The 15932-nt window shown below is 33.3% G+C and overlaps 1 protein-coding gene across 1 annotated transcript; it reads left to right on the top strand.

Moving 5' to 3' along the window:
* The first annotated feature begins 4489 nt into the window (after positions 1–4489).
* On the top strand, positions 4490–4873 carry LOC104647504 (disease resistance protein RGA2-like). The gene has a single exon (XM_010322931.1). It carries the CDS (start codon positions 4490–4492, stop codon positions 4871–4873), a length of 384 nt encoding a protein of 127 aa, XP_010321233.1.
* The last annotated feature ends 11059 nt before the right edge of the window (positions 4874–15932 follow it).

The raw sequence follows: 15932 nt of genomic DNA, 5'->3' as shown, positions 1-15932 counted from the left end.
TAGTTTCTTTTCAAATTGATGTAAGGGTCATGACCCTATGATATTATATGTCTAAGATTGTTAGGACAATACTTAGTTTTTTCTTATATTCAATAAAAGATTTTGATAACTATGATGAGAAGTTTTAATTTCACAGTTTTTTCATATATATGTGATGAATGATGTCTAAGGGTTTGTACAAGACCAATGGCAGGCCGAGTACGATGTGTAGCGACCTGGGTGTTCTCTTAGGTCGTTACAAATTTTGATAAAATTTTGAAATCTTCATTAAAGTCGACTATTTTCAAAAAAGTCACATATTTTCACGAAAGAGGAATGCTACTTTTGGAAATAAATAAATTTAACATGAAATCTTGCTTGTAGTGGCACCACGTGTTCGGCCTAGGGTTTTTTTTTAAAAAAAAGGAAATGAATAATACATTTCTCAAAAATAAAGTACTTCTTCTCCTTTATACCCTATGTCCTTCTTCCCCTTCAGTGTACCAAACATAACAAGAACTCTAAGTGAAAGAAAGCAAAAGAGTTTTTTTATTTTGTTTGGTATAGTTGTTGTGTTAATTATTTTTGGTCCTATAAAAACCACTCCAATAGTTTGGCCAAACTAAACAAAGGTCATTTAGTATTTTAGTCACAATAAGAATGAAAGGCTTAAAGATTTGAGACTAAATTACAACATGACACTATCCCTAGCCTTTGTTTAGTTTGGCCAAACTATAAGAATGGTTCATCTATGACAAAACTTAATTAAAGCAACAATAATACCATATATCATAGGTATCAAATCAAAGGTCTTCAAGCCCTCTTTCATATCGACTTTTCTAAAATTCATGTTTGGATGAAGGAGTTATGCCATTTGAGTGCAGCCTCTGTTAATAGGGACTTTCTTCCATTTTAAGGAGAGATTTTTTGTCTTTTCCTTACCAAACAAGAACTAAACGTTTTAATCACCCAAATAGGGGTCTACATTGATTTAGATCACCTTTTCAATCTTTCAAGAAGATAAAAGAGGATGTTTCAATAGTTCTTCAAGGATTTGGGGAAAACACCAAGAACTTAGTTCTTTCAAGGTAACTGGGTTCCTCATAGCGATGAATTTTTTCATCCTCACACCAAAAATGTATTTGTTCATCAAATTGTCCATGCAATCATTTATTCAAAGGTTCTTGAGGAATTCATAAGGTTTCACTTCATGCGCTAGGGGCGTCAAGCCCCTTTCCCATTCGTTCGTCATCCCGTATGCATTCAATTAAATCGTGTATGCGCTCTCTTCTTGTAACAAACTATATAGCCTCTAATAATCATTGAAATATTCTCTCTCTATATATATATATATTTATATATATATATATGTATATATGTATGTATGTATGTACGTATATGTATATGTATGTATGTATATGTATATGTATTCAGAGTCTGAGAGTTTCCGTGAATGAGTCCCTTGGAGTTCACTAGGTTAAAGCTCAATGAGGACTAATAAACTTTGTGGATGAACTTCAGAAGGTATTTGATGTCATGCATTTTGTTGATGTTGAGTGCTTGGAGTTGATTTATTACAAGCTCAATTGACTTTCTAGGATATGGCTAGAGCAGTTGAAGAAGAATAGGGTCAAAAGTGAACATCAATTGACTTGGGTTGTGTTTGAAGATGCCCTCTTAAGGATCTTCTTTCCCCACGAATCAAGGGAAGTGAAGGTAATAAAATTTCCTAATCGTTAATAGGAATGTAGGAGTGTTAAAGAATACAACCTCAAGTTCACTCAGATCATGCTATTCTCCAGAGATGGTGTCAGAATCAAATGTATAATGAGACTGTTCGTGTCTTGACTATCCCATTTGTCATGTAAGGAAGGTAAAAAGACTATGCTAATATGAGACATTTACATACTCAGGCTAATGATTCATGTGGAGTAGGTTGAGAAAGACAAGTTAAAGGACATGGAAGAGTTCCGTAGCAAGAGGGAGAACACCATATGTCATGAGTTTAGCCAATAACAGACTAGGAATATGAACTAATCATCTTTTCAGCAAAACTCATCCGGGCGTTCTCCATCGTCAGCTAGTGTGCTTGCACTAAGGATTATGAATGATTATAGGAATGACAACTACCAAATTTTCAGAGTTCAAGGTTCTTTGTCATAGGGCAGTGTAGAAGAAGGGTTCCCTTTAAACCCACTCTTTTGTAAGTGTGGTAAGCTCAATTTAGGAGAGTTTTGTATTGCTACGAGTCTTTACTACAAATATGGAGGATGAGTCACTTTTCTAATGAGTGCCCCACGAATACGCAAGGTGATGGGAGAATTAAAGCCCAATCATCTTCAGCAGATCCGATAGATATAAGTATCCAAAATGAAGCTACTTCAAGGACGGAAGGGGCTACAAACCGTCTGTATGTTGTAGCTAGTTTCCATGATTAGGAGAAGTCACCAAATGTTGTCACAGTTATGGTTGAAGTCTTTAGCATTTTTACATTCTTCTTTGGAGGATTAAAGATTAGATGGAGAAAGGGTACTGGCCATTATAAATGAATGGAGGAGATATCAATTTGTAATGGTAGGTAATGAGCCGATTAAATGCTCCAAATTTAAAGCCTATTTGGCCAAGTGATATGAAATTATGACATGAAATTATAACATGAAATTGATGTTTTGTTTTGACATGTAATTTAGATACTTAATATTGTATGTTTTCACATACAGATAAACACCTCATAAGTATTAAAACTACTCAAATAGTCTCAATTCTTTATACAATCATACCAAACAAACAATAGTTTTTAAAATCGTAATACGATATCACTTAACAATTCTTAAAAATACAACATTTATTGATTAAAATTTATTTCAATAAAAAACAATTAAAATTAAACATCTGTTATAGTTGTGTACTAGTCATTGATATCTTCTCTCGTTGAACTTGAATTTCTCAATCATATGACAGAGAAGACGAACACCGCTGTTACCTTTACCCATTTATTAGTTAATTTTGATGGTAATAAATTTGATTATAAAACAATAAAATTGGTAAATATAAATACTAAAGTGTGAATTTATTTAAATTATCAGTAAATTTTATATTAGTGATAATAATACTATAAATGATTTGAAACGTAATGGTATGAAATCATAATTTTGTATACATATGAAGTAACTAGTCGGTAGATATAATTCTGGGGTTATTTTTATGAAATATATATATACTTTTGGGTTGATTGTTGTATTTAAAATATATCAAATCTTATTTTTTTTGAAAATTTGAAATTTCATCTCACTGGATGAAATTAGTGTGAGATTGCATGTACATACACTGATTTTATATCGCATATCCAAACACCAACTTAATTAAAATATTTTGGGTAACTTGGGCTAAAATAACTACCCCTCCTCCAATATAGGTTGAAGGAAGACACTTTGAATCATGTCTAATGTGTCGAGGTTGTGGACAATTTTTAACCTTTTCTATTTTTAATATGAAAAATCAAATAATCAATAGGAAATAATCCGCGAATAACTTATTCCAGCATATCTAATTTCAAACACGTCTTCAAACCAAACAATCCCTAGAGTACTATTTCTTAGAGAGATATTTGCATCATTGGAGTCTATGACTACCACACATTAAGTGGGGCTACTATTCAAGTTGTGCTTCAAAAAATGTTTTCTCTTTCTATTGAGGAGGTCAAAACTGTAAGGAACTACAAGTAAAACCTCTCAAAGCTGACAATATATGTACCCATGATCCAAACATTCATGGATGATGCTGAATGATGACAATTCAAAGATAATAAGGCGGTGCAAAAATGGCTGAAGATGCTTGAGAAAATTGTGTAAGATGCTGAAAATTTGTTTGACAAATTCAAATATGTATATATCAAAGCACGAGTTATGAAAAACTAAACCAAACTGATGGAAAAGGTTTGTCACTTCTTTTCTTATATTGCTTGTGAGCACAAAATGTCTTGAAAAATAAAAAAAAATCAATGAAGATTTGAAGGCTATTAATCATTTTGCCAATCGCCTTGGTCCCCAAACATTTTGTAGTAGTTGGTTCATATGTTGTTGGTAGAGACAACTATGTTGCTGAAATTAAGGAGAAGATGCTGAATAAGACAAAGGATGTTTTTCTGTCCCCCATTCCCATCTTTGTTATGGAGGGCTTAGGGAAAAAAACTCTAGCTAAGAGAGTTTTCAATGATGAAGATATTCAAAAATACTTTGATAAGAGAGTTTGGTTGTGTCTACCTGAAATGTCATAAATTGCAGAAACTACGAGCTTTCTTGAACTGATCCTTGAATCACTTATAAGGAGGGAAGTTAAGGTCCGAAGCAGAGATGTAATAGTTAGGATTCTACATCATGTATTGGGACAAAAATGGTATTTGCTTGTCCTGGATGATTTGTGGTGCGTTGACCGTACATGTGTAGTCAGTTCTTTGATACGTTGAGAGGAATATGTATATCTTGAGGAACATCTTCTTGTGACGACTTGCATGGAATTGGTGACATCCAAAGTAGCAATAGTAGGTCCTCCTCATATGTTGGAGAAATTAGCAGAAGATCATTGTTGGTCCATTTTGAAACAAAAAGAGTTTCTTTTTGGGGAAGTTCTGGAGGAAACCCTGAGCATGAAGAATAAGATTTTTGAAATGTTTCAAGGTCTACCATTGGCTGCAAGTGTGTTGGGAGGCCATTTATGTTACAAGGATAAACATGAGTGGCAGGAAATTCTTGATGGCAACCCCCTTGTTGCAGGGGAAAAAGGCATAAAGAAGATCTTAACACTCAACTATGATTATCTACCATCTCCATATCTGAAGAAATGTTTTGGTTACTTTGCAATGTTTCCGAAAGATTTTGAGTTTGAGAAGGACTAATGAATCCAACTTTGTATGGAATAAGGCTTCCTTCATCCATGTCAACAGAACCCCATGATGGAAGACATTGGGAGCGAGTTTTTCCAATCTTGTTGCTATATTATTTGCTGCAAGATGGAAAGCTAGATGAGATGAACAGTATTACACATTGTAAGATGCATGATATTGTGCATGATTTGTCTGGAGATCTTTTTATTGAGATTAACATCAAGCTCTGATAATGTATATGTAATTAGCATCGTAATTAACAGCTAGGCATTGTAATTAGTTAGTAGTAAAAGTTAGTTACGTAGTTAGCTATCATAGTTAGTTAGCTAGCTAGTCTAATTATCTAGAATATTCATTAGTTAGAAAATAGTTTAAATTCTTGTTTACATGTATAAATTCTCAGTCATTGCTTAATAAAAGTGTGATTTCTCTTTCTCTCATATTACAACTCTTCACAAAATGCTCTGAGTCAGTTATGGCTTCCATACTCTAGTTCAATTGAGATTTCACCACAGATATGAAGATTTAATATGGTGTCATAGCTCGGTTTTTTTACTTCAAATCATTGATTCTTATATTCTAATGGATCTATGTTTTCTATGTATCGATAATACAGATTGAATCTCAGTGTTTTTGTACCTCTATGAGTTTTTCCCTTCTTTTGTTATTCTGGATCTTGAATTCACTTTCTCTACTTAATTCACAATTATTTTGAGTTATATGCTCATGGCTATTGACCAAAACACATCCACTTTTGAGAGAACTAGAAATGTTAGTAACGATACAAGTACAACCATGTATGTGTATCCCTTGGATAGTCCAGGAATAATATTGGTTCCTACTCAATTTGATGGAGAAGGATATTGATCATGGAGGAGAGGAGTAATGCGAGCCCTATCTTTAAAGAATAAGTTGTGTTTTTTATGGGAGTTATGTGAAACCAAGCATAAACTCATCTCAGATTCGCTAATGGTAGAGGTGCTGACATGGTAACATCATGGATTTTAAATTCACTAATAAGGAGATTTCAGATAGAGTAGAATATGTGACTGATTTTTTAGAGTTGTGGAAGGAACTGAAGGACAGATACAATCAAAGAAATGTAGCAAAATCGTATCAAATACAAAAAGAAATTAATGGCCTAACGTAGGGAATATTGGACATCACTTTTTATAACACAAGGAAGAAGAAACTTTGGGAGGCGCTGATTACTTTGAATATAAGAAATCAATATGGTTGTACCAACACTTGTGGTGCAAAAGATAGCATGCATAAAGCTGAACAGGATAGGTGTTTGATATAATTTCTAATGGTTCTAAATGAGGTATACACAGTGATAAGGGGTAACATCCTCATGATGAACTCATTCCCTTCTGTGGCACAACCTCTCTCTACTGATCCAAGAGGAGAAACAAAGGGAGTTAAAGCCAACTAGTAGAATACCTATGGATGCAAAATCTTTGAATGTATGTCCCTTCAACAATAAGATTCAAGAAGGAATAACTTTAAGAACAAACTATCAGAATAACAACTATGCAGGAAATAATTATAATTGAGGAAGAAGTTTTTTTTACATTGACAATGAAAAAATGCTTTGTTCTGTGACTTTTGCAAGCGAACAGGACTCATAAAAAAAGTTAAAACCTGCATGGAAATCTCCAGAACAACAATCAAAACTTCAAGCCAAACGGACACAACAATGAAAAAAATGACATGTAAGACAATCAGAACTACAAAGGGAAAAGAGTAGTGGCAAATGTGCACAGTGATACTCGTGATGTGATGTCTACACAATGAGATGAAAACCCACCTCAAAGTAATGGGCATAAAAATGTGAATATAACAAAGGAACAATATGGGAAGATCATGGACCTGATACTAAATTTTCAAAATGAGAATATAGGAGAGGATCAAAATGTTGCATGTGTCAATAATGGCTTTATGAACTTTGTAGGCATTGTTGTTTGCTCAATATTAAGACGTTACCTTACCCTATACTGATTTCTCCCTAATGGATACAGAATTAAAGTGACGGGTTCGATGATGTATCAATCACACCTGATATCATTCTGCGTGTTGTGTCGTATGTACCATCCTTTAAGTATAATCTAGTTTCAGTTCATTCATAACTACATCTATGAAGTGCATAGTTTTATTCACTAGTACTTTATGTGTGTTGCAGGCCCCTTCAGTGAAGAGGCCTCAAGTAATTGGTAGCAACAAAGAGGGAGTGTATATTTTGTGTTCAAGATGCCTGAGAAATACCAATAGAGTCAATAAATGTTCAGTATATTGTTGTCATTGTAGTAGTAGTAATAATGATCTTTCTTTCAATAGTAGGAAATGTCCTTCTGTTGTTACTGATTTCTGTCATGAAAATGAGTGTAAGAAATTCATTGTTGATGTTGTTCATAACCCTCTCGATGTTGTTCATAACCATCTTGTTTGTACTTCTACTGTCAGCAATAATGATAATGTCAGTTTGATAATCATTCTTGTAAGATCACAAAGAACAGTGTAAATTTGTTGTGGCATAACAGATTTGGCCATGTTCTTTTTGCTAAAATGAGGAATATTTCCACCCTAGCAACCATTCTTTCACAAAAACAACCCTTCATGTGCAGCATATGCCTTATGGCAAAAGGCAAGAAAGATCACCTTTCAGCTAAACCAATAGTCGAACCAAGTCGGTATTTGAATAGTTTCACATTGACCTATGGGGTCGTTATCATGTTCCCAAATATGGCAATCAAAACTACTTTCTTACCCTAGTGGATGATTATAGTATATCCACTTGGACCCATCTTCTATGTACTAAAAGTAATGTTCTTCATGTGCTCAAATCCTTCACAAACATGGTAGAAAATCAATTCAAAACAATGATAAAAAATATCAGGTTTGATAGTGGACTGGAGTTCACAGTAATGAAGCAGCCTGATTTTTCATGAACAAGGTATAATTAATCAAAAAAAATTCCATATACCCACAACAAAAAAGTGTGGTAGAAAGAAAACATAAATACCTATTAAAAACAGTTAGAGCCCTTCTTTTTCAATCTAAACTACCTTTGAAATATTGGGGGGGGGGGGATTTTTCCTTGACTTCCACTCACATTGTACATAGATTACTCTCAACACACTTCAAAATCAAATTTCCTTATGAGCTGCTATATAACAAGAAACCAAATTACACTCAACCCAAATCTTTTGGTTTCCTGTTTTACCCTACTGTGCCTAAAATATTAAGAGATAAACTTGAGCCCAAAATATATTTGTCAGATATTCCTTTGGCACAAAAGAATACAAGGTGATGAATCTTGCCACAAGAAAAATAAATGTTTCAAGGGATGTAGTCTTTCATGAGGACATCTTTCCTTTTACTTTGTCTACTGAAAGCTACAGTTTTCCATCCATTTTGAAATCTATTGAGTCTGTGTCATTTGTCCTAATCCTAGTGGTTATACTGATCATAGGTCTTATGACAATAATGTAGATGATATAGGGTGTGAACTTGATTTACACACTGGCTCTCACCCACCAGGAACCATCATCGATCACCACCTCTTGAACACCCCATTGATTATTCACCACCACCATTACATGACCACTCATCACCTTCTCAAGCTATTGTTCCTATAATAAGTCAGAGAAGATCCAACAGGGAGAAAAAATCCCTCATCATTTATAAGCCTACATTGTTTCTATGCCTAATCTAAAGAATCCAAATCATGTCACAAACTTTTCCCTCACTTCCTTATTCCCCATACACTATCACATATCTTCTAATCTCATTGCATTTCACAGTCAAATGCTTGTTGAAAATGTTCATCATGATAGTAAACCATAATCATATGAGAAGGCATCCTCCAATTCTTCTTGGTAAAACTCCATGACACAGGAGTTTGAGGCCCTATTTGCTAACAATACTTGGGATCTTATTGAACAACCAGTGGGCAAGCAAGCAATTGGATGTAGTTGTGTGTGTAAAGTCAAACATAGAACAGATGGGAACATTGAAATATTTAAAGCTAGGTTGGTTGTGAAAGGGTACACAGAACAAGCTGGGATAGATTATCTAGAGGCTTACTCACATGTAGTCAAGATGACTACTGTCAGAACTTTAATAGCCTGTGATGTGAAAAAGGGTTGGCCTATGTTCAAACTTGATGTAAATAATGCATTTCTCCATGATGATTGTCGTGTCCCATTTTTCGCAACAATAGGGTTTTGTGCACGACCTAACTCTTTAGGGATTTTGGGATTTGGAGTCGCCCTCTAATGAATTAAAGCGCGTTAGGGCACCTATCTAACCTAACTAAGTATAGCTAAGGTCAACGAGCCAGAGATCAGGGTAAGGGTTCAAATTACCTCGAGGGGAAGGTGTTAGGCATCCCTCGAGGTCCACAAATGTGGGTCTCGGCCGTATCTCATGCAATCTATGTGGGGGTTACAAGTAGAAATTAAGTTCACTTCATTCATTAGTTTATTTAAGTAACATGCTTGCTAGGTGATAACAAATATAAAACAATTAAGACTATTTTATTATTTTTATTAATTTAAACATGCAAGGCTATGTGATAGAAATAAATAAACAATCAAGTTTATTTTTATTTATTTTAACATACGAGACTATGTGATAAAGAAATCGAACAAATAGATCATGTTAGTATTTTAATTAATATTAAATATGCGAGCTTAAGTGATAAAATATGAAATAATTGAGAAATAAATTTATTATTTTTTAATTAATTATTTAAGCATGCAAAACTAAGTGATAACAATAAATAAACATTAAATAAAATTTAAAGATAAGCGAGGGGATAGTAAAGAGGCAAATAAATAAGCAAACAATTTTATTATTTTTATTTTAATCTTCCCCAAATAAATATAATTAAACAAAAAAATAAAGGGATAAAGGGAAGGGAGACTCTAAGAGAGACATTTTGGATCAGCACTCGACTTTCTTTTATTTTCTGATAGGTTGCCGTAAAGGGACAAATAAAACCTAAGTTTGTCTTTCAAGCCTGAGTCGATGTCATCATCTCCGTAGGGCACCCTACCCCTACCAACCACCGCATGCATAACGTACCTAAAAAGTGCCTAATCGTCCCAACTTAATGTCCAAGAGGCATTGGACTCTTTATAGGATGTATTTAGACAAAATAGAATACTAGGCCCTCCTTGACACCAAGTCAAACAAGACGGTCATTTAAGCAACACAAATCTCAATTTAGCCTCTAAAAATCAATTAGACGTGCTTGCAAAAACCACGTAACTGTGAAGGTTCTCATGCTAAGTTCATGAGCATACAAAGTTATAATAACAAAACAAAGATTAATTATGAGGGCATGAATGCAAATTTAAGTGTTAACTTTAAAGTGAGCAACAATTAGTGACATGATAGATTTTATTTTATTTCCAAATGGCAAAGGAATGTGATCTCACATGCATATGTATTTTAAAACAACAGAGGAATTAACTATCAATGCAAAAATATAACATAGGACAAAAGATTTATTATTTATTTAGGCAGAAAATTTATTTTAAGAACAACAATAGATTTATAATTGATGTAGAAAGTTATTAAAAGTAATTGACTAGTTTATTTTAATGCAGAAAAATTATATATATATATATATATATATATATATATATATATATATATATATATATATATTGATGGATTTATATATATATTGATGGATTTATTATTAATGCTGAAATATATTATTATGCAAATAATTACAAAATGCAGAAAATGCTTAGAAAACTAATACTATTTTAAGGCGATAATCACTTCAGATGCAAAAAAATAAATAAATTAGGAAACCAAGTAGCAAATGTGAGGAAATTGATTGTTGATTTTATTCTACGATTTTCATGAAAAGTTGTTTTTAAAAAACCAAATATTGAATAAACCGGACAGATTTCTATACATACAAAAATACTTAATTTTGAAAGGGATCTAAAACAATTTGAGTACATAAGGTTGATTTTATTTATTAGTATTATCAAATAAAAGTTATATGTGATAGACAGTTAACACTTTACACAAGGTTTAGTTTCAAACATTTAAAGTAGACGAGATTAAATCAAGTAATTGAGCAATGATCTTTACTTGATTTTATTATTTTAACTAGAATTAAAGTGGTTTTATCAACAAAAAATATTATCAAACAAGTTACAAGCCTATTGGAATGCTTTTCTAACACAAGTAACTTTACAAAGAGATGATTAACATATAATTTCCCCTCCCCTTTAGACGATCCGCAAATATATTTTATACATGAGAGCTTTAGAATTAAACAAATATTTACAAAAAAAAAAGGTTCAAATAAATAAATAAGAAATATATGGCTTCAAATATATGAACAAAGTAATATCTTCATAGCTAATTTTCAACTTGAACTTCAAGTTTGAAACCTGCCAAAACAATCAATTGACTACACAAGTAATCACATTTATTTAGACAAGATGCGATACATATGCAATTGTTTAACAAGTTATACATATAGAGGAATAGAACAATAATCTTTCGTAAATGCATGAATGCAAAAAGAATACTAACCGCTTGAGCAAAACGGGATGACAGCAACGAGAACGAGTTGACCCAACTTCTATTCTAACAAACCAAAGTAGCCAAGTAGCGAAGAAGAGCACTTGAATGTTTACCGAAATCTTAATTTATTTAAAGAGTAGCAAGGGAGCAATGAGAGTGAGGAGTGATGAGCGAACTTGTGATTGGGAGAACTTGTGATTGAGAGTAAATGAGTGTGTGAATGAGTTCATCTAATGCAGGGAGGGGGTCTTATATATATAGCAAAGAGGGGGAGAGCACATGAGGAAAGGAATAAAATTAGAATAATTAAGAGTACAATATTTTTTTACCTTAAATAAAGAAGAGACAAAACAATATTATTTTACCATATATAAACAAGTAAGAAAATAATCAATTTTCAAGTAAGGAAAAAGGAATCACTTAATATATTTTTTCTTATTTTAAAGGAGCCAAATCAGATTTATAAAAAAAAAAATATTACCAATTTTAAGCAAGTAAGAAACAAAATTAGGAAGGGTGATATTTTTTTTTCTTAAATAAAGAAGAGCCAAAATCAAAGTGATTTTTACAAAATATAGACGAGTAAAAAATCAGACCCATTTTTAACAGTCACTTAACCATAATTCACCAGATAAACAAACAATGAAAGAACAATTTTAGACAGTTAATAGATTCATTCAAATAAATTAGACATAATTATTAAAGGGTAGAGGGAATTACATTCGGATTTTCTCATATGCAAAAATAATTTCACACTATCAAGTAAATGACGATATATATATATATATATATATATATATATATATATATATATATATATATATATAAAATCTTGCCTAAAATTAATAATAAGAAACGATTAGTATGCCAAAATTACCATAGGATGCAGAATTAATCAAATGTTAATCTACTTATTGATGTCATCAATACATTAAAATTGAAATCAAAGTAAATTTCATCGATAACTCCAATTAACTATGACAAGTATGAACACAAATTATTCATAAAGACGACAATTAGCAGGAATAACCAATTATGTATTATTAAGACTAATTTATAGATGTAACAAAGACTTACGAATATTATAGAAAAATCAAGATTTGCATTGAACAACTGAAATCTAGACAAAACATGTGTACAATCTGAGATCCCAAGCATTACAACACCATATCACACCAATGACTAGGTAATGTGCAATAATAGTGCAACAAGATCAAATCGAACATGTAAAAGCCAATATTTCTGACATGTTCATCTCATAATAGCCAAAGATGCAATTAAAAACAAAATTTATATTAAAGCTTACATGGACGAATCTTTTAAGATCCATCTTCAAACTCAAACATCCGGAGACTAGAGGAATAGACACTCGAGGGTCTCGCTGGTTCTTTGTTTTTTGTTGTAGCTAGCCAGAGCAGTTGTTACTTTTGGAGACGGAGGTGCTGGAGGCCCCGACAACTGGCTTTCCTCACTATTCGCTGATACTTGGCGCTAGAGCTTTTGTCGTTTGTTGTCCTCGCCGGATCCAATGAGGATAGTAGAGGAGTTGATCAGCGAAAAGAGGGGTTCTGACGGGGAGAGAGAAGGGAGGAAAGAGGTGATGAAGAAGAGAAGAGGAGGAGGACGGGAAGGGGAGAAAGACGGAGAGAGGGAGGAGGAACGAAGGGAGAGGGAGAAGAAGAGGGGGTGGCGGTTGTCGGAAAAGGGAGAGAGAAAAGGGGGCAGAGAGAGGGTGGCGTGACACCTGGAAGCTGCTGGCTGCGTGCAGCTGTTGCTGGTGTTTCCGTTCGGCTGCTTCCCTTGCCAGGGAAAGGAGGAGAAATAGAGAGGGACGGATGCCACCAGCAGGTGGTGACGATCTACGCCGGAGAAAAATTGAGAGGAGAGCACCATAGGCAAGATGAGGCGCTGCTGCTACCTGGCTCATCCTTGCCGGTTAGATAGCATAGAGGATGAGAGGGAGGAGGCGGCTCCAAAATAAAGAGTGGAGGAAGAGATTTTTTTTTGTATTTTAGGGTATTAGAATTTAGCAAGATTAGGAGGTTAAATCTTGACCGTAGAATTTAATAAGAGATAAAGGGCTTAGATTTGATTTAGGATTTAATTAATTAAATAGACGAATGAGATCAAAAGATGAAGTCTTGAAATTAGATTGGGAAAAATATGGAATGACTAAAATTGTGATTGAAATTGGCTAGAATTGAAAGAAAGAGATGGCTATGATTGAAATAAGATTTGAATTGGAGTGACTAGAATTAAAAGAAGTTAGAATAAAATAGGTTAAGATTTAAATGATTTTGAGGAATATTTAAGAATTACTATTAAAATACTACACATATTAAAATATTTTTTATATCATTGAAAATCACTTAAATTTTTAAATTCGAAATTCATTAATAATTTTAAAGTATTTTAATAATATTTATAATAATTTTATAAAGTAAAACATACTAAAATATATTATTTTCAAGCAAAATCGACTAAAAATTCAATACTTTAAGAAAATTTAAATACGTATTCAATCGAATACAATCCTAAAAATGGTTAAAGGTCGGTCAAAATTGGGTGTCAACAATGATCTTCATGAGGAAGTATATATGAGAGTTCCACCAGGTCTGAAGGTACAGAGTACAAGTTGGTATGCAAGCTGAACAAGTGCCTTTACGGACTTAAACAAGCAAGTAGGCAGTGGTATGCCAAGTTGATAGCCTTAGCCCTTAGGAGATATACACATTCACACTATGATTACTCATTGTTTTCCAAGAAATCAGGTCCTTTGGTGGTATTTATAGTTGTTTATGTGGATGATGTTATACTGATGAAATTACACAACTCAAGACTTATCTGAACAACACATTCGAGATTAAAGACAATGGGGAACTTCATTATTTTGTAGGCATGAAAATACTTTATATTTCATGAGGGGAACTAATTTGTCAGAGAAAATTTGTTCTAGATTTATTAAAAGAATATGACTGTTTCAATTATTCCCCAATGATTTCACCTCTTTATCCCACTGTCAACCTTAGAGTAAAAGAAGGAACCCCAATTCATGATTCCACCTACTAAAGAAATCTAGTTGGAATCTAAACTTTCTTACCAACACCAGACTTGGCGTAGCCTTCATTATCCAAAGTTAAGCCAATTTATGCAAGATCGTAGAGACACTCATCTCAAGTCATCGTTTCTTCTTCTCAGGTATTTGAAACAAGATCCTACTCTAGCAGTATATCTATCTAATGATCCTGGTTGCACTGTCCAAGCTTTCTATGATTATGACTGGGCTCATGTCTAGACTCAAGAAGGTCAGTTACATGGATATCTAATTCTACTTGGTAACAACCCTATCAACTGTAAATCCAAGAAGACGGAGATTGTTTCCTTGTCATCAGATGAAGAAAAGTATAGATCACGAAGGAAAATAGTTGGAGAATTGACTTGGCTGAATAGGTTACTCAATGAATTGACTATTATGGATCAATCACCTATTTTTGTATATTGTGATAGCCAGTTTGTCATACACAGCTCATAACCGTGTATTCCATGAGAGAACTAAATACATTGAGGTGGATTGTCACTATGTGAGAAATAAACTTCAGGAGGGGCTTATTTCCCTCACCATTTTCCCACTACTGATCAGTAGGTTGATATACTTACTAAATCTCTAACAGGTGTAAAACATTCAGCTATTTTGGACAAGATGGCTGCAAGATAATCAACACCAACTTGAGGAGGGGTACTGATATTATGGTCAAGTTCTGATAATGTATATCTAATTAGCATTGTAATTAACAGTGAAGCATTGTAATTAATTAGTTGTCAAAGTTAGTTAGGTAGTTAGCTGTCAGAGTTAGTTAGCTAGCTCGTCTAATCATCTAGAATATTCCATTAGTTAAAAAATAGTTTGAATGTTTGTTTACATGTATAAATACTCAATAATTACTCAATGAAAGTGTGGTTTCTCTTTCTCTCAAATTACTGGTCTTCACAAAATGCTATCATTCAGTTATGGCTTCCTTACTACAGTTCAATTGAGATTTAATACTTTTCAAGTCTAAACTATTTGATCAAAAGACTCTTTGCTAGAGATACTTTGGATTGGACTCACCAACTGATTAAATAGATAAAGATAAAAGAGCCAAGACTTTTGGGCACATTGTTCTGGAAAAGATGTATACCTGAAGGTATGCTAATGAGCTTTCACTTCTGGAGAGTTTTAAATTTGTTCAGGTCAGGCATCGAAGAGCTGTCAGCCTTAATAGGCAACTTAATATACTTGAGATATCTTGATATCTCAAACACTAAGATCAAAGCTTTGCCCAACTCCATTTGATAGCTCTACAATTTGCAAACATTTAGAGTCAATGAATGTCTTTCGCTCAGGATGCTTCAAGAAGAAATGACAAATATGATAAGTTTGAGACACATATATTGCTATCATCGTTACGGATCAGATATGCAAACGCCACTTAATATGGGACAATTGACTAGTCTTCAGACGCTACAATATTTC

Source organism: Solanum lycopersicum, chromosome 5, assembly GCF_036512215.1.
Source record: "Solanum lycopersicum chromosome 5, SLM_r2.1".
NCBI classification, from domain to species: domain Eukaryota; kingdom Viridiplantae; phylum Streptophyta; class Magnoliopsida; order Solanales; family Solanaceae; genus Solanum; species Solanum lycopersicum.
This window is presented reverse-complemented; position numbering and strand designations above follow the sequence as displayed.